This window comes from Tamandua tetradactyla, chromosome 13, assembly GCF_023851605.1.
Source record: "Tamandua tetradactyla isolate mTamTet1 chromosome 13, mTamTet1.pri, whole genome shotgun sequence".
NCBI lineage: Eukaryota > Metazoa > Chordata > Mammalia > Pilosa > Myrmecophagidae > Tamandua > Tamandua tetradactyla.
In genome coordinates, this window is record NC_135339.1 from 9329485 (window position 1) to 9352461 (window position 22977).

Consider the following 22977-nt stretch of genomic DNA (forward strand, 5'->3'; position numbering starts at 1 on the left):
ATAGGCAGTCCTTCCAAAAGTCAAGTTATCTAAGCCTTATGTTTCCACACCATAGAGTCGCACGTCCCCAAAAGCAACATCTCTCTTAACCGTCTCTTCTAAGCTTTACCTTCAGATTTCTATACTGTGCCTCTAACACTATTTCCTAATTTTTTCAGTTTAGTTCTTACCTATTGATTTCCTATTTGAGAAGTGTGCCGGTTTGAAAGTCTTATTATGCACCCTAGAAAAGCCACATTTTAATCCTGATTCCATCTTGTGGAGGCAGCCATTTCCTCTGATCCTTATTCAGCACTGTAGGTTGGACACTTGATTAGGTTTTCCCCATGGAGATGTGACATGCCCAACTGTGGTTATGAACATTTCAAAAAATTTTTTATTTAAGAAAACAAACAATACACTTAGACCCACCAAAAATGGATATCTTAGTTAGCTTAACCATAGGCACATTTAAATAAAGCATCCATATAGTCATTGTAAAGTCTGTGTTTGTGCAGTAAGTTTCATAAACCAATTTAAAATTAAGGCAACAAGGAAAAAATCTACAAATTCAGATAGCAAAGTTCTAAAATTCTAAGCATTAAAGGCTAACTTAGATACCATTGATCAGCTGTCAAAACTGTGAGTGTTCTCAAAATATCAAGCAGAAAGTCCTTACAAATACCTACATTGCTATAGTAATGACCCATGTTACTAAAGGTACAAATTCATCACAATTAACACATGAAAGTCTTAACCACTAAAAATGGATATCTTACTTAGCATATCTATAGGGGTATTAAAAGAATTCTAAATAATCATCTTAAAGCTTGTTTGTATAATATGTTTCATAAACTGATTTAAAATTAAAGCAAGAAAGGAAGAAATCTATAGAAACAGAGTTTCTTAAATTCTAAATATTAACTTTTGATTAGACGGAGATGTGACTCCACCCATTCCAGGTGGGTCTTGATTTGCTTACTGAAATCCTTTAAATGAGGAAACATTTTGGAGAAACAACAGAAATGGCAGAGCCTAGGGAAACGACAGAAGCGAGAGAAGCCTCAGAGCCGACAGAAACGCCACAGCAGAGCTGGAGCAGATGCGGGCATGTGGAGAGCAGAGATGACGGATGTTGGGGAATCCTTGGAGCCAAGCAGATGCCGCCATGAGATGCTAAGCAAGCCAGAACCTGGAGAGGCAGATGCCGGCCACGTGACTGCCCAGCTGACAAAGGTGCTCCTAAGCCATGACCTCCCTTGAATTAAGGTAAGCTCTTCTTGGTGCCTTAATTTGGATATTTTCATAGCCTTGCCTGAATTTGGACATTTTCATTGCCTTAGAACTGTACACTTGTAACTTATTAAATTCCCCTTTTGTAAAAGTCATTCCAGTTCTGGTATATCACATTCCAGCAGCTTCCAAACTAACACAAGAAGATAGGGAGTTGGCTGTATTGTGACTTGGCACCTATGCCCTTTTCCCATCTTCCAAATCTAGCAATGTCATATGACTGACTGTATCAATTCTCAACTTTTAATTTTGACAATGTCTTCATTCACAATTTAGCTTGTAGTGTACTGGGACTACATCTCTTTTCATATGGCTCTTTTTGTTTTCCCCTATGTATCACCTTGATTTTTCTTTAATGTTCTATGTACTTATGACTAATCCTACCTTCCAAAGGACTGCAGCTTTCCGTTTCCCTACCAACAGTGAGTAGGTACGTCTCTCTCACTGCCTTTTTTCTAGCACCTGTTTCTCTCTGTTCATTTTTAAACAGTTTTAGTCTCACATCATACCATCCAACCTAAGTATATAGACATGCCTCTGCCACCATAATCTATATGAAGACCTTTCCTTTTCTTCCACAAAGAATCCCTGCCCCTCTTCCATGCCCCCCACCTGCTGACATTTAGTTTTGGCTTAAAGCCTTTGTTAGCTTCAGTTAACAGGCGTATTGCAATGTTACTATTGACTACAGAGCCTAGCTTGCATTGATTGTACATTTTCTCATATACCATCTATTTTCAGCTCACTGCAATGTTGACATTCATTTGTTCTCCCTCATGCAAAAACGTTTTTATTTGTACATTTAATCACTGTCATTGTCCACTCTAGGCATTCCTAAATTTTGCCATCTCAGTCTTTATCCTCTACCTTTGCTTCTGGTTTCCTGTGTGCCCTCAGCCCTTCTCCCTCAAACATACTCACACTCAGCTTCATTCAATGTACTTATATTACTGTGCTATAATTAGGTAGTATTGTGCTAGCCATTTCTGAATTTTTACAATCAGTCCTCTTGTGCAATCTAGATTCTTTCAGCACCAATTGCCCAATTTATTCTATCTCCTGATAACCTACATTCTTAACTTCAATTCTCAAAGTTCACCCATTAATGTTAGTTCATATTAGTGAGATCATCCAGTATTTGTCCTTTTGTTTCTGGCTCATTTCACTCAGTCCAGCACTGTTTTTGAAGAGACTATTCTTTCCCCACTGCCTGTCCTTGTCACCCTTGTTGAAAATTAACTGACCATAGATATGTGGATCTACTTCTGGTCCTTAAATTATATGCCATTGGTCTATTTGCCCACCTTTAGGCCAGTACCACACCGTTTGGATTACTGTAGCTTTATGGTAAAATTTGAAATCTGGAAGTGAGATTCCTTCAGCTTCATTTTTCTATTTCAAAGTTATTTTCACTATTTGGAGCCTGTATAAGTTTGTTAACCCACTGGAATGCAATATACCAGAAATGGGAGCAGCTTTTAAAAAAGGAATTTAATAAGTTATAAGTTTACAGTTCTAAGGCTCTGAAAATGTCCAAATTAAAGTATCAAGCAGCTGGGAGGCAGCTCTGAGGGCTGCCATTGTTCCAGCACTCCTAGGGCAGAGGTGGCAGAGGGGTGTCAAAGACTGCTGTCTTTCAAACTAAGGAAAAGAGTTGAAGGGCTGCATTAAACAGATAAGAGCCGAATCCAGAGAAGGCAGCTTCAGAGCCATAAAAGAAGCTCCTGGCACCCTTGCTGGCCTCTCACCCACTCCTCAACAGCACTGGGTGGCGCCAGCTTGCCTTCTCATTGCAGGTCCCTTATCCTGCTCCAGAGGGAGCAGAGAAGCCCCCGTGTGCATACTGGGCTGCATGGATGGCAGTGCCAATCCACAGGGTAGAACTTGTCTCTGGCTGCCCCTCCCAGAGTTTGAGCTGAGGGCAGAGAAGCCCCTTGTAGCCAGCTGGGACAGTGTGAGAAACAACTACGTTGAAGTGGCCTGGGGCAAAGGACCACCTGCATTAAGTCATGCTAAAGGGCACCGGGAAGGGGAGGAGGTTTATTTGACAGGGAGCAGAGGGGCAGTCGCTAGAACTCCTGTAGACCGTGAATGGGAGACTTGCTAAGGCCTCTGGTGAGCACAGCCTTGGGAAATCGGCAGGCTCAGCTGATCTGGATCCCTGAGGCACAGATAACAGAGAGAGGCTTTGGAAGGAGGTCACCTTCCAAAGCAGAGCCCATTTGCAGAGACTGCAAAAGGTGATTTTTAAAAAACATGTTTTTAATTGTAAAATATAACAGATATACAAAGCAAAGAAAGAAAAAGGCAATAATTTTCAAAGCACACTTCAACAAGTAGTTACAGAACAGATCCCAGAGTTTGTCATTCTACCATCTCAAATGTTTCCTTGAGCTGCCCCAAAACACTGGAGGCTGGAAGGAACATTAATATAGTGATTCAGCTGTCATACTTGTTAAATCCTATTTTCTCTGTTATACTTCTTCCTTCTCCTTTAATCCTTCTTCTAATCTATAGGAATCTTCAGGCAATACCCATTCTGACTTTTCCAAGTGGAGAAGGGGTGTCCACACTGAAGGATAGGGGGGTGTAATTAGTAGACAGTCTTGAAGAGGCTGGTTCCTCTGAGCTCAGGATTTATTTGACTAGGAACCCTCTGGGAATTATAGGTTCCAGGAAAGCAAACTGAGTACATGAAACCTTTATAGCGTCAAGCCCTAGGTGTTCTTAGCAGTCAACAGGAATGATGCTTATTGGGGTTTAGCAGACCACCACCATCAGCTCTATCTAACTGAAGCTTGCACGAGAGTAGCCTCCAGAATAGGCTCTTGGCTCCGTATGATCTCTCTCGTCCACTGACAACACGTTTTATTACACTTCTTTCCCCCCTTTTGGTTCAGAAGGCATTGTTGCTTCCAGGGTGCCAGGGCCAGACTCATCCCTGGGAGTTATATCCCACATTGTCAGGGGCAAAAGGTGATTTTTGTCCTATTTTGTTTGTATTGATTAGGTCCTGTCTTTAAGAAAATCTGTCATATCACTGTTAGGACACAAACTTAAAGAGCAGACAACTCCTTTAATTTCTTTCAGCAGTATTTTGCAGTTATCAGGGTACAATCTTTCATATCCCTACCTAAATTTATTCTTAGATTTTTTTTTAATTTTAGGTGCTATTGTAAATGGACTTGTTTTCTTAATTTCCTCTTTGAATTGTACATTGCTAATGTATAGGAATAAAAGTGAGTTTTTTGTGTGTGACGTATGGCGGGGTTCACATTTCATTCTTTTTCCATGTGAGTATGGCATTATTTTGCACACCATTTGTTGAATTTTTGCTCTTTCGTTTGTTTTTTGGAAGTGCATGGATTGGGAATCAAACCTGGGTGTCCCGCATGGCAGGTGAGAATTCTACCACTGAACTACCCTTGCACCCCCAGAACACAATGGATTTTTGCATGTTTATCTTTAGCTATCATATTCTTTCTTCATATCATGACTACAATAAACAATTTTTCCCAAATTCTGAAAACAACCGAGTCCTGAGCCAGCTTTTCCAGCATCTGGTGTCATTCTATGCAGTTGCTCTGGGCACATTTGTACATGACCCTTACATGGTATGCAGTTTGGCAAAGCCCATCTAGACCCATGGTGGCACTTGTGGGGTCCTTGTCTCCCTCTCACCCGTTATGGGTATCTAGACCCACCCTGTGGAGTCGCACATGGTAATGAGTATCACTGACAGACCAGCAGTGAAGTGGAAACGTTCAGTTCTTCCCCGTTACTTTCTCTGTACTTATGCAACCAGAGACATCACATCGCACGAAGACTGCCAGGAAGGGAGGTGTGGGGAAGGCCACATGGTCTCCTTAAGCAGGTGCAGCTGCTCTGGGATCCAGTCTTCAGTTGGGGCTACAATGGAACAGCCGAGTTCCACCCGCAGGCTGTAAGCTCCTGCTTCCGTGGTCCTGGCTCCGAGTTGGGCTGTTGCTCTGATAGACCTCATACCTGGCATCTTGTCGCAGGAACAACCTTCTACCCAGCTTGGGAGACAATTTGCTGGCAGACAGGGCAGGCTTGGAAGGCATGGCAGGAAATGCTGTCCCCACCCCACCCCCCATCCTGGGAGTTGGTTGGACACAGACGATGGGGGTGGACTCTCATCTGCACAGGAGTGTGCGGGGCAGGGAAGTGGTAGAGTGGCAGAGGCTCCTACAAGAAACAGCAACTCCCAGATTGAATGCTGTAAAGTTTAATGGTATTTGACTTAGGGTAAGCTTGCAAATACTCCCAACATACAAACATACAAGCCCTCCCAGAAAAAACTTTTGGTTTTTAAACGTGGGAGAAATCAGGCTTATTTCCTGCCGTAGTTCTTTAAATCAATTGATATTGATTAAACACCAGAACTTCCCATAGTTTTCCATGTTCTTGTCCTACAGCGACTCAACTGAAGGGCAGAACTGTAGCAATCAAGGGGACGGAGGTTGGTGCGGAGAGCAGTTTCGTTTCCTGACTAGTAAGATCAGTTGGCAGTGACGAGGCTGTGTTTAGTCACAGCTGCTCTTGGAGGTCCTCTGCAGGGGCTCAGGGCCCCACGCCAGGTTCCCAGCGTCTATGGGCCTGGTGATTGGGCACTCACACGGAGACGGAGGGCACACGTCTGATGGGAGGATGCTGCATGCTAAAACAGCCTCGTCGAGCATGGATCCTCCAACGGTGGCAGATGGGACGCAGAAGGGGAGTCGGTTTTCATTTCTAGTGGAGTGGAGAGGATTTGATGAAGTTCCTCTGGGCTTGGGGACAGTTTGGGACATCTGGACAGAGAAGTCGGACTTCCAGCTTGTGACCTTTGGGGCAGTCTCACCTCCTTCCATGACGCATTCAGAAATGCCGAGTCCAAAGTTGGAAACGAAGGACGTGAAGTGAAGGAGATGAGAAATTCAAATGTATCTCTTTGCAAAAAGTTAGGGAGGGTGACATAAGATTGGATTCATGTGTCCATGGCTTTTTCGGCTTTTGTCAAAGAGCAGAATTTTGCAAGAGACACCACATATCACAGCCCCTAGAGATGGATGAAGACAAGGCTGTCGTGAGTGGCACAACCCATGTCCAGGACCCACGGGACCCCTGGTGCTTTTTTCTAGCAGGTGTGTCCAACTCAGCAAGCTTAACAATTATTAGGGCTCTGGGGGTAAGGCTTGCACAGGGCAGCTGGGGAGTGCCCGGGAGCAGGGAGGAACCAGCGGCAGCATCCTGGAGGACTGGGAGCAGGACCAAGGAGAATAGCAGCACGGCGGGCAGTTGGGGAAGGGGACTTGCTCTCGGCAGGGTGGAAGGCACAGGCTTGGGCGGCAGACCATGGGTGTGCATGGGGACCTCACCGGGGTGAGAGTGAGGCACCTCTCCTGTAGGGCAGAGAAGAGAGAGAAGGTCATGAAGAAGCCATTTGATTTGGGAACAGAGGCTGCAGTTTCCTTGGTCCATGTGCTGGGTTCACATCCCACCTGGACCCACAGGGTGGGCCTTTGTTGATGCTTCTCAACTCCCTGGAGCCCTGGCCTCCAGTCTCAATCCTGCTGGGAGATGAGATTTGGCCACACCCCTTCGGCAGAGGCTTCCCTGCCCTCCCTAAGGCAGTAGCCTTTATTCTTGAAGAAGATTGTACACTATATAGCTTTTATGGTGTGACCATGTGATTGTGAAAACCTTGTAACGGACACTCCCTTTATCTAGTTTATGGACAGATGAGTAAGAAAATAAATTCAAAAAATAAAAAAAAGATGAATTGTGGATCTAAGAGTGATGTCAATAAGATGCTGGAGTGAGATGCTTTAGGATTCCATCTCCACCAAATAATCTTTAAATGACAAGTAAAACTGGCAGAGCCATCTTCCTCATCACTCCAGAAAAAGTTAAAGGGTGGCAATGATTGCATGAGCACTGAATCATGGAAGAGGCAACTTAAAAACAGTAGGAATTCCTAATGGCACTGTTGCTGGCATTCCTGAACCCCTATTCTGCAGCTCAGTGCACATAGAGTGTGCGTGTGTGTCTGCACCTATCTGTCTGGTGGCAACCTGAAGGACTGAAGCATGATGCTTCTTTCTGGCTCACTATCCCAGAATTTCACCTGCTTGCAGGAAGAGCTCACAGATAGGTAAATCAGTGTAAGGACCACTGCCACCTTTGGAAAAGGCTCAACAGCTTTAAGATAGACTATGGAGGGGTACAATGGGAAGGAAAGACTACTTCCTAGAGAGAAATAGGATTTGATCCATGTAGATGGGGGAATTCCTAAGGACAAAAGTGCATGTACAGGACGAGATGCATGCTCAGTAAAGACAGGAGATGACCCTATGATCTTGACTTGGTCTGTTTTTCAAGTTTATTGTTAGGAGGGCTAAGCGCTGAATGACAGCACCAACCAACCACCAGAATCAAGTTGTAGAGACTGGGAAAGGTGTTTTTGCTTGTCTGTTTTGTTAGCTCCTTTCATTCAAGGAAATCTCTGTCATTAAACCATCTGGATACCAACTTAAAGAACAGAAATTCCAGGGACTAAGTTCCAGAATTAACAGAATTAACTAAACTATGAAAACACCCAGTGTGCAACTGAAGATTACAAGGTATACAAAGAAATAGGAATTGATGGTCCATTCATAAACACAAGATAAAACATCAGAAACCATCAACAAATAAGACCTCATTTTGGACATATCATAAATGACTTTCATAAAATGATCTTAACCATGCTCAAGAAGCTAATGGAAAACAAGGACAAAGAACTTCTACTTTGCTAAATCTGCCGGTATGCAATATACCAGAAACTTAGTAAATTAAAAAGGAATTCACTAAATTGAAACTTTACAGTCTAAGCGTATGAAAATGTCCAAACTAAGGCATCCAGAGAAAGATACCTTGATTCAAGAAAGGGTCAATGATGTTCAGGGGTTTTCTTAAACTGAGAAGGCACATGACAATGTCTTCTAGCTTTCTCTCCCAGCTGCTTCAAATGGCTTCCCTGGGGGCATTTTTTTCCTGCATCTCTAATGGTCTCTGGCTATGTGTGCTCTGAAGCTTTTTCCAAAATGGTTCCTTCTTAAAGAACTCCAGTAAGCAACCCTACCTTGAATGGGGAGAGACACATCTCCATGGAAACTGCCTAATCAAAAGGCCTCACCCTCAACTGGGTGGGTCACATCTCCATGGAAACCATTTAATAAAAAAGATGTCACCCAGCAATATTGAATCAGAATTAAAGGACATGGCTTTTTTTGGGATACACAACAGTTTCAAACTGGCACAAGAACTGAAGGATATCATGAAAATGATATATGAAAAAATGATAATTTCAATAAAGAGACAGAAATTAAAAAGATTCTGTATAAGAAATTCCAAGGATTACTGGAAATGAAGACCACAATAATGGAAATAAAAAGTTACTTAGATGGGTTTAACAGCAGATTTTATCTGGCAGAAGAAATAATCCATGAACATGAAGAGAAGATGATTGAAAGTATTTAGGCTGAAGGACTTAAAAAAAAAAGGAAAAAGAATGAAGAACAGTGAACAGAGAAACTAAGAGAATTGGGGGGCAGTATCAACCGTATGCATTATGGGATTCTCCGAAGAAGACAGAGAGAAAGGGGCAGAGAAAATATTTGAGAAATAAAGCATGAAAACTACCCAAATTTAAGGAAAGAAATGAATACACATATTCAAGAATCACAATAAACTCCAATGACCCACCACACACATTATAATAGTGTTGAATGCCAAAGACAGAGAGAATTCTGAAAATTACAAGAGAAAAGCAACACAACATGTACAAGGAGCCTCAGTAAGATTAAATGTCAATTTCTCATCAGAAACCATGGAGGTATGAAAGCAGTGGGATGACATATTTAATGTGCTGAAAGAAAATAGTTGCCAGCCAAAAATGTTTATCTCATGAAACTGTCTTTCCAAAATGAAAGAGGGATTAAGAAATTCCAAGATGAACAAAAGCAGAGGCAGTTTGTCACCATTATACTACACCAGAAGAAATACTTTGCTTTCTCGGATTGAAAGCAAAAGGTCACTCAACAGTAGATCAAAGCTGCATAAAATAAAGATCTGGTAAAGGTAACTACATGGCTAATTATAAACACCAGTACTTTTATATTTTTGGTTTGTAATTCCACTTTTTACATCTTACAGGATGTAAAATGCAAATGCATAAAAGTAGTGATAAATCTGTGGTGTGGGAAACAATGCATAAGAATAAAATATAGGTAAAGAACAAAATAAAGGGTGGAGTGGGGGACAGAGGGCTAAAGACCATACTTTGTGCAAGCTTTTAAAATGAAGCTGGTATTAACTTAAGAAGATTGTTAAAGACTTAGAAGTTAAATTTAAGCCCCATGGTGACCACAATATGTATCAAAAGAATATACACAGAAATAAATAGAAAAGAGTCTAACTGGCTCACTGGGAAAGTTCAAACAAATACAGAAGGCAGGGATGGAAGAATTGAGGAACAAAAAAGGAATAAGAATTACAAATAACTCAGGCCCTGAGTTATCAGTAGTTACTTTAAATGTAAATGAGTTAACCTCTCTAGTTAAAAGGCAGAAATTGGTGGATTGGATAAAAGAGTATGACCCAATTATATGTTGTTAACAAGAGAGTCTCCTTAAATTCAGACACAAGTAGGATCCCCAGCCTGGGATATATACTAATATACCAATATACTATATTAATATCTGATTGAGTTAAAGAAAAAAAAACTGTTAGCGACAAAGAAGTTCAGCACATATTGACAAAAAGGTCAGTTACTCAAGAAGTATTCATCTATGCACCTCAGGGTTGAGCTGCAAAACATATAAAGCAAATATTGATAGATTTGAAAGAAAAAGTAAACGGGTCTTCATTAATGGTAGGAAACTTCAATACACCACATTCAATAATGAATAGAGCCTCTAGAAAGAAGACCAGTAAGGAAATAGATGCCTTGAACAGTACTCTAATCCAACTAGACTTGACATCTATCGAATATATATAGAACACTATATTCAACAACAGCATAATATACATTCTTATCAAGTGCATATGGATCATACTCTGGGATAGACAATATGTTAAGCAATGGATCCTTAGACTTAATACCAAAAGCACAAGCAGCAAAAGAACAAATAGATTAAATGGATTTCATCAACATTTTAACCATTTGTACATCAAAGGATATTATCGAGAAAGTTAAAAGACAATCTACAAAATTGGAGTAAAATTTGGAAACTGTATAGCTGGTAAGGGTTTGATATCCAGAATATATAAATAAAACCTACAACTAAAAAGACAAACCTCCCGATTAAAAAATGGCAAAGAATTTGAGTGGACATTTCTCCAAAGAAGATATACCTTTGGTCAATAAGCAAATGAAAAGATGTTCAAGATTGCCATTAGCAAATGCAAATCAAAACCAGAATGAGATACCAAACCTTACACTCACTAGAACGGCTTTAATTAAAGAAAAAAATAAAACACCAGAAAATACGTTCTGGCAAGGAAGTAGAGGAACAAGAACTCATACATAATCGGTGGAAATGTAAAATGGTGCAAATACTGTGGCAAGCAATTTGGCGGTTCTTCAAAAAGATAAACACAAAACTATCATATGACCTGGCAATCCCACTTTTGGGAAAACTCCAAAGGCTTGAAAGCAGGGAATCAAGCAGATATTTGTACACCAACATTCAGTGCACCATTAGTCACAATAGACAAAAGGTGGAGACAACCCAAGTGTCCATCAGCAGATGAATGAATAAACAAAAGTGGTGCATACACACAATGGATGCACTCTTAAAATGGAATGAAGTTCTGACACATGCGACAACATGGATGAACCTTGAAAACAGATGCTGAGCGACATAAGCCAGATTATACAAAGAACAGATACTGTATAACTCCACTTATATGAATTAGAACATGCAAAATCATAGTGACACAAAAGAGTACATGTTTACAGGGGTGAGGGAAGAGGGAACGGGGAGTTAAAGTATAGTGGGTATAGGGTTTCTGTTTGGCATGAAACACTGGCAAATGGTGGTGGTGCAGGAGCATAACATTGTGAGTGTGATTAAAATGACTGAACGGTATGCTCTGGAGGGGTCAAGAAAGGAAGTTTAAGGCTGTATGTATGTTACCGCAATTAAAAAAGAGAGGGAGAGGCTAAAAAGACAATGGCAATTAAATGTAATATGTGATCCTGGACTGGATCTAATGATGGGGGAGAAAATGTCCAAAGGGACATTATTTGGACACTTGAAAAAATTGGATATAGACTAATAACCACAGATGTCTGGCACATACACATTACACTACAGAAAGAAGCAGTTTCCAGAAGTTTCCATCGATCATCCTGACAATGTACAGACATGGGTTCTGCGGCAAGACCAGCCTGGGATCAATTCACAGCTTGCCACCCCTCTCCGTCACCTGTGATGCAGAGCCCATCACTAAATGTCAGAAGCTCGGTGTCCATATCTGGGGGGTGCACTTTGTGGAACAAGGAGGCAGACAGGCCCAGAAGTTAGGTCCCGGCCCCAGGCCAGTGGCCAGTGGGTCTGATTGCTTCCCGGCTGTGCGGTGTCAGGCAAGGCGTGTAGATGTGTAGGGCCTCAGGAATTTGGTTCCCACGTGGTTATGAGGCAAAGCTAGAGGGGGTTTCTTTACAGCCTGGTAAAAACCAGTCAGGGTTGGCCAGAAACACTGGGGGTGAGTTAATCCACCCCCCACTCCTGCACCTGAGTGTCTCACCAGGGGCCCTTTTCCAGACGGCCTAAAGCCAGCAGACCCACAGGGCCCGAGGCGCATGGGGAAGGGGTGGGGACTGGGGCCTCTAGAGCTCTGCAGCCCTCTGTCCTCGACTTTGGCCCTTTAGCCTCCAGCTCTGACAGTTTCCTGACGCCCTGAGACTACGAAGCAAAGAGCAAGCTGGTGGCCACGTCTGGACCCTACCTGGATGCACCCGAGCCCATTTTCCAGAGAACCCTCTGTCCTGGCAGGGACCAGGTCTGGCTTCCTGAACCACAACCCATGGGCAAATGCCACAAGTGACCAGCCCGGGGAGCAGGAGCCCAGCAGCTGGCGTGTTCGTGGGAAGGGGAGGGGGCACTATAGGCTCAGCTTTGGAATCTGGAACAAAACGGTGATTTTGATGGGCAGGGGGAGAGGTCAGGGGCTCCTTTTAGAGGACAAGTTCAAAGGTTGGAGGAGCTACATGAGGAAGGAAGAGAAGTTCTGAAGGGGACACAGGGGGCTGGGCAGGAACTCTAAGAGGAGGAGGGTGATTGAGGAGAAGGGCAGGTGTGGAAGAGGTAAGAAGTCCATTCCTGGCTCTGGGGAGAGATTCCTGATACCAGTGTGGGAAGCGGGGAGACAGAACAGTCCAGAAAGGAGTCCTGGGCCAGCAGACAAAGTCCAGATGTCCAGGCGCCCAGGACACTCGTCTCCCCCCAGGCGGAGCCTTCCGGCCAGGCCTCTGCATCCTGACCCGGCACCCTCTCTCCTGCCTCAGTCGGGCGTGGGGGCAGCCCTGCTTACCTCCATGTGCATCAGGCGGCCACATCTGAAGCACGCACAGCAACGTCTAATCACGATGGGACACGGCGGCGGGCACACTCTCTCCTAGAAAGAGAAGCACAGTTGTCCACTACTGGACAAGGGAACTGCGGTGGCCCCGTGCTGCCACTCAGCAAACATTTGTGGGTGAGTGAAAGAACCACTGAGCGGGGGCGAGTGACCTGGGATTCCCATCACGTCGCCTCCAGGCCACAGGGAGCATCTTCTGGGGCAAACAAGCCAACCCCTCAGGCTGTGCACATGTGACTCGTCCCCAAAATGCTGGCAGCTCTCCCCTCCCCTCTCACTCCCCTTGAGGCCCTGCCAGTGGCAGAGGCCTTGTGTTGAGGCTGAGCCCTGTGCTGGGGATGGAATCATGGGCCCCAGAAAAGAAGAGTCCCAGTGTCCATCCGTGTCCCTGAGGGGGTGAGTGAGCCTGTTTGTAAATAGGACCTGTGACAGTGAGGTTCCTAGGCAAAGCGTGGCCAGAGAGCCTGGCCGACCTTCTCCATGTTACTGGAGGCCTCATAAAAAAGAGAAAATGTGGACTCCATCAGTTAGAAGAAGCCCCAAACCAGAAGTCAGAGGAAGTCACAGGAGGAGACCGAGGACAGAACACTGCTCCGTGACAGAGGCAGTGAAGCCAGCCAAGGAACCCCAAGGATTGCAGTGAGCCAGCTCCAGAAAGCTACAGGCTCTGGGAGAAAGCATGGCCTGGCTGGACCTTGGTTTTGGATTTGTCACCTTCTGTTCTAGTTTGCTAGCCGCTGGAATGCAATATGCCAGAAACGGAATGGCTTCTAAAAAGGGGAATTTAATCAGTTGCTAGTTTATAGTTCCAAGGCCGAGAAAATGTCCCAACTGAAACAAATTTATAGAAATGTCCAATCTAAGGCATCTAGGGAAAGATATCTTGGTTCAAGAAGGCCGATGAAGTTCAGGGTTTCTCTCTCATCTGGAAGGGCACGTGGTGAACACAGCATCCTCTGCTAGCTTCTTCTCCTGGCTTCCTGTTTCATGAAGCTCCCCGGGAGGCATTTTCTTCATCTCAAAAGGTCACTGGCTGGTGGACTCTGCTTCTCATGGCTATGTCGTTCTGCTCTGCTTTCTCTGAATCGCCTTCATTCTCCAAAATGTTTCCTCTTTTATAGGACTTTAGAAACTTATCAAACCCCACCCAAATGGGTGGAGACATGTCATCACCTAATCCAGTTTAACAACCACTCTTGATTAAATCACATCTCCAGGGAGATGATCTGATTACAGTTTCAAACATATGGTATTGAATAGGGATTATTCTGCCTTTACAAAATGGGATTTTGATTAAAACATGGCTTTTCTAGGGGATATACATTCTTTAAAACCAGCACATTCCACTCTCTGGACCCTAAAACAGACATGTTTTCCCTATATATAAAATACATTAATTCTGTAACAATATCAGAAATCCTTAAACCACTTCAGTAGCAATACAAACAAAAAACAAAACTAGAAACAGTAACTAATCAAAGTTAGTTACAGACATGGTCTGTTCTAAGGCAAAGTTCTCCTCTGGCTCTGGACCTATAAAAACTCAAAACAAGTTATTTGCTGCCAACATACAAAGGAGGAACATTCATGGGATATATGTACCCATTTCCTTAGGGAGGAAGGAACACTGGGGTCACAGGACCCAAGCAGTTTCGAAAACCTGCGGGGCAAAGTCCATTAGATTTCAAAGTCTGAGAGTCATTCGTCCTCGGGGTTTTAGGCAGTGGCAGTCCCACTCCTCCCAAAGGCCTACGCAGAGGCTGCTCTCTCCAAATGCAACCTTGGGGGACACTGGGGAGACCGCCTTTTTCTCGGCTCCGCCCTCTCCAAACATCAGGGCTGCACCCGAGCTCTCTGCCATCTCCGGGGCACACGCCCAATCCCAGAATGTGGTGGCAGCCAGGCTCTCCCCAAACCCCAAGGAATGTGCTTCACCCTCTCCAAGGCCTGAGGCGGCATGACTCTTCCACTGCAACGAGGTGGAAGGCCCATCCTCTGCCTTCAGGGCAAACTCACCCTCTCCAAGGGCTTGGGGGGGTCCGCTCTCCTGGCCCAGGGCTTCTTGGCTTCAGACCCTGGCCTCCATAGTTTTGCCTCTGAAATTATTTTTCCTCAATGTGTCCCTTCTTTGAACCCTCCAGTCCGGACTAGCAGTGGCTCTGTTTATACAAGTCCCACGGCACTCTCGTTGGGTTTCTATGCAGTAGACTTGGACATAGGGAGTTTCCACAAATCTTTCCTGGATTACTCCATGTTCCATCTTGGCTTTCTCTGAAATGGGTCTCGCTACCTGGAAGCCCAGAATTTTCCAGAACATCAATTCCTGCTTTCTTAGTACCCAAGAGTTCTGTTCTCAGCTTATCTCTTTTGTGTCGCATTTCACTATAAGCCGTGAGGAGAAATTTCGACATTTAATTTGGAGATCTCTTCTGCTAAATATCCAAGTTCATGGCTTTTAAAATCTGCCTTCTAGCCAAAGCCACTAGTCAATTTTGCCAGATTATCTGCCATTTTAAAAAAGGATCAACTTCCTTCCAGTCTGCAATAGCACATGCCTCATTTCTGTGTAGAGCCTGGTCAGAAGTATCTTTAGAGTCCATCTTTCTACCAAGAGTCTCTTCAAAGCATTCTAGGTCTTCTCTATCAAGCTTCTCACAACTCTTCCAGATTCTTTCCCTTACCATTTAAAAAGCCATTCCAACATGTTTGGTATTTGCAAACTGCAGCAGCACCTCACTCTCAGGTACCAAAATCTGTTCTAGTTTGCTAGCTGCTGGAATGCACTATACCAGAAACGAATGGCTTCTACAAAGGGGAATTTAATCAGTTGCTAGTTTACAGTTCCAAGGTCGAGAAAATGTCCCAATTAAAAGAAGTCTATAGAACTGTCCAATCTAAGGCATCCAGGGAAAGATACCTTGGTTCAAGATGGCCGGTGAGGTTCAGGGTTTCTCTCTCAAGTGAGAAGGGCACATGGAGAACACAGAGTTTCTCGCTAATCTGAAAGGGCACATGGCGAGCACAGCATCATCTGCTAGCTTCTTCTCCTGGCTTCCTGTTTCATGAAGCTTCCTTCTTCATCTCCAAAGGTTGCTGGCTCGTGGACCCTGCTTCTCGTGGCTATGTCATTCTGCTCTGCTCTCTCTGAATCTCCTTCATTCTCCAAAATGTTTCCTCTTTTATTGGACTTCAGAAACTTATCAAGCCCCACCCAAATGGGTGGAGACATGTCATCACCTAATCCACTTTAACAACCACTCTTGATTAAATCACATCTCCAGGGAGATGATCTGATTACAGTTTCAAACATACAGTATTGAATAGGGATTATTCTGCCTTTTATGAAATGGCATTTTGATTAAAACAGGGCTTTTCTAGGGGACATACATCCTTTCAAACCAGCACACATTCTAATCCTGGGGACAAGGAATTCCTGTTCAAACCAACCAGAGCCTGGTATTTGTCACAGCAGGCTTGGTAAACGTGTCCTGCCATGAGTCCATGCATGGAAAGGAGACTCCCCTGCAGCCACCAGGCTCTGGCCTTTCAAAAGTTCAATTCCCAAGGTCCGCACTGAGCAGCGAGGCCTGTTCACAGCAGAGTCCGCGTTCTACAGTCCACTGCCCTGACCATGGGTCCCTGGGTCGGTGTCCTTCACAACCCCATGCCAGCTAAGGTTCCCTCGCCTTCTTCAGGCCTGCAGGCCACAGGCTGACCTCCACCCAAACCCTCCACCCTGCCAGGAGACTGGGATTAAGACAAGGACACAGCAACAGTCAGGAGCTGGGTCCTTGTAACTTGAGTCTCCTTTTGCAGAAGCTCTCCTGGGTTCTCAGGAAGCACCATCCTGCCAGCCAGCCCCCAGATTCCCCCTTATCTCAGGAGGGATCACAGCAGACCCCGAGAGAGGCCTGCCCAAGCCACTTACTCCATGGGATGCCCGACCAGGTTGTTGGGAGCCCATTTCTCGTTTTGTCACTAGAAATTCCTGACTCCCTTACCTGCCCAGGGCCCCTCCATACCCCTGGCACCTTCCTTTCTTATCTTGGTCTACAGAGAGAAATGGAAGTTTCTGGGGCAGGGAGTACAAACATCTCTGCAAGTCACAGGAGCCGCTCGTGGGGCCTCAGCACACATCAGACCTGCTCCCAAGAGGACATCAAAGCCGTGACTTACCTCAGGTGGTGGCGGCGGCTTCTTTTTGCACTAGAATGTAAAAAAGACAGAAGCTTGGCCTCAGCACCTCAGCGGGTCGGCTGGGACCCTGGTCTGGAGGCACAAGGCAGATCGTAGCGCTGACCATGGGGGAGTCCATGGGTGAGACCACAGATTAGGCTATGGGGCGGACCGTGGGTCAGAGCACAGTTTAGACCATGGGGCAGACCAGGGGTTCCACCACGGGCAGACACGGGTTAGATCTTGGGGTCGATCATAGGCTAGACCATGACTTAGACCTTGGGTTAACCCACGGGCAGACCACAGGTTAGAGCACGGGTTAACCCACGGGCAGACCACGGGTTAGAGCACGGGTTAACCCACGGGCAGACCACGGGTTAGAGCACGGGTTAACCCACGGGCAGACCACGGGTTAGAGGGTTAGAGCACGGGTTAACCCACGGGCAGACCACGGGTTAGAGCACGGGTTAACCCACGGGCAGACCACGGGTTAGAGGGTTAGAGCACGGGTTAACCCACGGGCAGACCACGGGTTAGAGCATGGGTTAACCCACGGGCAGACCACGGGTTAGAGGGTTAGAGCACGGGTTAACCCACGGGCAGACCACGGGTTAGAGGGTTAGAGCACGGGTTAACCCACGGGCAGACCACGGGTTAGAGCACGGGTTAACCCACGGGCAGACCACGGGTTAGAGCACGGGTTAACCCACGGGCAGACCACGGGTTAGAGCACGGGTTAACCCACGGGCAGACCACGGGTTAGAGGGTTAGAGCACGGGTTAACCCACGGGCAGACTATGGGTTAGATCATGGGCAAATCAGGGACAGCCCATGGTTTAAACAGTGGGGCAGGCCATGGGTTTTGGGGTTTAATCTTGGCTCATGATACTTGTGGGGCTGCAGCTGGCAAGGTTCTCTCCGAGCTTCAGTTTCTCCATTTGTCATGGTGACACATGCACCCCTGGAGGGCTGGGGGCAGACCAGGCAGGCTGAGGGGCTCCGTCCCTGACTGAGGCACAGCACCCAGTAGGTTTATCATCAGCCCACACATCTTGTGGAGACAGAAGGACGCTGTCCCTGTCCATCCACCTAGAATTCCCTGCCCTCCCTGTGCAGCCGTCACAATTCAGTTCCTTCGGGGACAGTCCCCTACCAGGCTTTCCCTCCTTGCTGCTCCACCTGAGCAGAGACTCACCTGCATGTTCTCTGCGGGCCCCTGTCCCCTGCACAGCCCTGCTTTCTCCACTTTCTGCCACCAGCTCTGAAGCAAGGGTCTGCCTAAGCTCCCTCACAGGCTTCTTTGCTCCTGACTCCAGGGGATTTCACCCCTGTCCCTTGCACCTGCTCTGCTTCACTCTGGGCACGTGTCACCCTCCTGGGCCCCAGACTGTGGGCACCGGGACGGGCCTGGCCAGCAGGCCGAGCGTCCCCAGGAAAGCCCCAGAGCAGACAGGACAGGAGGCCCCAGAGCAGCTCGGGGCCCCAGTGGGCTCCCGGGGGACGACAGAGCCTGAGCCTCAGTGGTGGCTCCAGGGACCACCTGGGAGCTGAGGGGACCTGCCTGCAGGCAGGGTGGCTGGGGAGGGGCACTCACCCAGCTGCACAGGCGCCAGAGGGATAGCAGCAGCAGCAGCAGGGCCAGCAGCCCCACCACGCCGGCGAGCACGGGGACCACTGGGAATTTTTTGGTCTTGATCACACGCACAGTGACAGCATGGGTGGTTGTCTCTGTGGTTGTCTCAGTCTCTGTGGTGGTTTCGGGGGGAACCTCAGGTGGGACTTCCGGGGGAGCCTCTGTAGCCCTGGTGGTATGAATTCTTTTGGTGCTACGAACGGTGACGGGAGTGTCCTTTCCCTGCGGAAAGAGCCCAGTCACTGTCCAGACTCGCTGGGCAGAGAACGTGCGTGGCCGTGGGCTGGGCTGGGTTCCAGCCCCTGGCATTCCACCTGAAACAACCCATCTCCACTTCCCCTGCTCCTCAGCTGCCCACCTCCAAGGACCACAGAGGGACCATGGACGCGGCCTCTGGCCCTGCTCCAAGCCCTGCCCAGAGCCCTGCCCAGATGCTCTAAAGGTCCTGTCCTCTAGGGTACACCTCGGCTGACAGTGGAGGAGGTGTGGAGGATGGCAAAAGGTACAGCTACATGGATGGGCAAGGCCACTGGTGGTCACTGGGAGGCTTGGCAGGGAGGGTGGAGGCACGAGACCTGAGCCCGGTCCCACGTCCTGTAAAACCCCCCCCCCCCGCCCCCCGCTCTACAGCCCTGGGCAAAGCTCCTGAGCCGCCCACTGAGCCTCACGCTCCACGCCCTTCCGGGGTAAACGGCCATGTCCCACGTCTGGAGGGCACATGGGACATGGAGGGAAGGTTCAGAGAAACCAGACACTGGGCCAGGGTATGGGAGGACCTGGTACTGCCCACCGGGGAAGAGGGGAAGGGAACCACCCCCTCCAGAGACAGGCTGGCTGCAGGGAGAGCCCAGGAGCTTGGACCTCAGGGTGGCTCCTGCCCTTTAGCATGTGTGTGTCCAGGGCAGGCTGGGGGTGAACTGCTGGGTGGGGTGGGGTGCGATTTGATGGCCTGTGAGCGATGTGCAGGGATTGGCAAGGGAGGCGCGGGGATCTGTGTGCGAGACAGGGGAGTGCTAACAGCTCTTCGGGTCCGCAGGGCGGCGGCATCACGCCCCTTTCTTCTCTGCCCCTCCAGGCACCACTGCTCGGGCTTCACACTCACCCGCCCAAGATCTGCTGCCCTGGGTGCAGACACCCACCGGACGTGAGCTCTGGACAGCCGGCCCCCAGCAGTATCCCCTTCATGCCAGGACACCTTCCCCAGAGCCGAGCCCCAGTGCCTCCCCTCCGACCTGCTGAGCTCCCAGCCACCACAGGAGAGAACCTTCCTGCAGGGTCAGGGACAGTGAGCAGAGGGGACAGCTGAGGAGCCCAGCACTGCACAATGGCAGCAGACATGGACCAGGCGGGCCCGGGAGGTGGGGGCCGTGCAGGCTTATAGGGGGGTGAGGGCGGGCCAGGGCAGGGCTACCAGTTCACGGCTCGGCACAGCCTGCTGGCCCTGGACCCCGACCTGGAGGGGACAGCCCTGAGGTCCTGCGGGGCCAGGGGCTGTCAGAGTCCTGGACCTCGGTTCTGGCAGACGGGGACCCCTCCCATCCCGCCCACTCACCCTGGCTGACAGCCTGACCCCCTGGGGTGTGTCTGCCCCCAGCGCTGGGCTCCCAACAGGCCGAGATGGCAGCTGCCCCACCCAGGCACTCACACACTGTTTTCCAGTGATTTTGAGGTTGTTGCTGAAGAAGGAAATGCCGTTGTTGAGGCTCACTTCAACCGCGATGGACCTGAGCACAGAGAGGGCAGAGGGTGACAAGCAGGTCTCGCCCTGGGCTCCCGCCTTGGCCCACAGCCCTCCTAGGTGTGCTGGCTTTGCCAATAAGGCCTCTGGGGCTGGTGGAGAGGGGAAACTAAGGCAGGCACCCTTTCACCTCCTGATGTCCTCAGGAGAGGTCAGCCACACGGATCCCTGACCACCTCCAGGGACCATCCAGCAGGGCAGGGATGGAGGGTGCCCTGGGTGCCCGGCCGAGGGTATCCATACGCAGGACCCCTAAAGATCACCCACACTGCCCACCTGGTCTCCTGCCCATGAGGGTCCCCAGACTGGGGCACTTACTCTCCAGGTTCCTCCAGATCTACTCCAGGGCAAGTTATGACTTTCTCTTCCACAGAGATGGCTGTTTCATCTAAAAGGGAAATCACATGGGGAGCAAGTCAGAACACATGTCCGTCCTTCCATCCCTCACCTTCCGCCTGCCCTCGGCAAGCAGAGCTGACGCTGACAGAAATGCATGCCAGCGTGAAAAGCGCTATGACAACAGTGAAAACAGGGAGGACAGAGAAAGGAGGTGAAGGGACAGCTACTTAGAACGGATAACCTGGCCTTCCTTTTACAGGTACAATTTATCATGTAGAGAAGTTAGGACTTTTGCATGTGAATTGATACAGTGTGTGGGATTTGCCTCAAATAACCTGCAGCAGGGATGTCAATGACAGCAGCTCAGCATGGCTGACAACTACTGGAAGCAGGTGAGGGGTGCTTCAAGCTCAGTAGATGAGTCTCACAACTTTTGAACATTGTTGAAACGTCTATTAAAAATCAGGGCTCTCTGAGGGGGCAATGCCTGTTCTAGGCCTAAAAAGGTGAAGAAACCAGCAGGGAGAGATCAAAGGCAGGAAAGTTCCAGGCTGTGAGAGTGGCATGTGCCAAGGTCCTGAGGTCCTAAGTGGTTGTGCTTGTGCAGGAAGGGAGGAAGCAAGCATGGATGGGAAGTTTGGGTCTTATTCCCAGGACAGCGAGTCTGTCTGGGGCTGACAGATTCTGGATGTGGCCTGGATATAAAGGCAGCAGGACTTCGGTGGCTGGATGTGGGGCAGAAGCGAAGAGGAATCGGGGGACGTCCAGGTTTGTGACCAGAGGACTGAGAGGACGGCGGTGCCCTTTCCTGTGAGGGGGAAGCATGAGACAGGAAGGGATTTTGGGTGGCTGGGTTTGGCTTTTGCTTTCGATTTCTTTGTGGGTTTGGGAGTTGAGACACATGAGGCTCTGAACAGTCCCATAACTTGTGGGGTGGAACCTGCTGGGCCCACAACCCACACCTGTTCATAAGCCCCTGAACTGGGATAAAGGGACAAGCACAAAGCTGCTTTCCTGCACAGACGTGGCTCCCAGCTCTCTGCTCCCGTCCCCTGCTTCCCTGGCAGCTGGGACCACTGGTCTCAGAGGCCACAGAGTTCTGCCCTTCTGCCTCCAGGATTCCAGAGGCCGGTGGCTGCCCAGGCCCCCCAAGGCTGGAGGAGCAACAACCTCTGCATCCCAGAGCCTGGGCCCACTGCCCCACCCTGGGCATGAGGGTGAGCCGACGCTGTCTGCCTGTCTGTCTGCAGAGGGAGGCCAGGTCTCCCATTGCCGTGCACCCCACCAAGGATGAGAGCAGAGCAGATGGGAGCCGCGCTGCCCGCTGCAGCAGAAGGGCCCGTTTGCAGGTCGGGCCACCCCTCCACAGGTGCTCTCAGGGGACATTGTCCCCAAGGAGAGGGAATGTAAGGGGGTTCTCTTAAAATGGATTTTAAAATAAGCTTGTTTAAAAATGCTCACTGATTTCGGTGGGGGTGGTGTCCAGGTGTTACTTCCTGGGCATTTAACCTTTAAATCACAGACCAGAAGTGAAATAGAATTCTCCAGTTATAACCCCAAACCCTTCATGTTTTATAGTCTCTTTTTAACTTTAGGGGTGTCTTTTAGGAACTAAAAAGTCTCTTTTGGGATATTTTTGTGGGACACAACAATTTCTTTAATTCCAGTTCAGTTTCCTTTTCTTCTGTCAAAGTTGACAAAAATACTTGAGCAGCAATTCTGGGGTGGGGCCCAGACCCCCCGGCCATCAGGGATCTGGACGCATTTCCGGGGCAGTTGGGGGGCTCTACCTGCCCCCGGACCTGGCTTCTCAGTTAACAGAAGCCGCCCTCCGTATCCGCAGTGCCCAGGACCATGTCCAGCTTGGCTGACACTGGCCAGGAGCCCTTGGACTGACCCCTCCATCCCCGGCCCTGTTTCCGGACCCACACATCGCAGTCCCCAGGGGGCGGCTGTGAGGTTTCTAGAGACAGTGTCTCCAGCACTGAGCCTCACCACCGTGGGGAGTCCTCCGATGGTTCTGGTCAGTATTAATGGGGCGCTAGGTCCCCAGGCCACCCTGAGAAAGTGCAGGGGAAGGGGAAGGTCAGTCCCTGAGGCCGTCACTCACGCTGCAGGGTGGAGGGCCAGCGGTGCTCCCAGACAGCAGCAGAGATGCCCAGAAGTGCTAGGAGAGGGGAGCTGTTCT

The 22977-nt window shown here is 48.3% G+C and overlaps 1 protein-coding gene across 4 annotated transcripts in view; it reads right to left on the bottom strand.

The window, feature by feature from the left end:
- Positions 1–3355: 3355 nt before the first annotated feature.
- The window catches only part of LOC143653573 (anthrax toxin receptor-like), a 35371-nt gene continuing 15749 nt past the window's right edge, over positions 3356–22977 (bottom strand). For all 4 annotated transcript variants that reach the window (XM_077124699.1, XM_077124698.1, XM_077124700.1 and 1 more), the window contains 6 exons: positions 20769–20838; positions 20358–20436; positions 18674–18934; positions 17080–17109; positions 12856–12939; positions 3356–6677 (listed from right to left, as the gene is read on the bottom strand). In XM_077124699.1, coding sequence (XP_076980814.1) covers positions 6450–6677; positions 12856–12939; positions 17080–17109; positions 18674–18934; positions 20358–20436; positions 20769–20838 — 752 coding nt within the window. In that variant the 3' untranslated portion in view covers positions 3356–6449. The remainder of the gene's footprint in view (positions 6678–12855; positions 12940–17079; positions 17110–18673; positions 18935–20357; positions 20437–20768; positions 20839–22977) is intronic.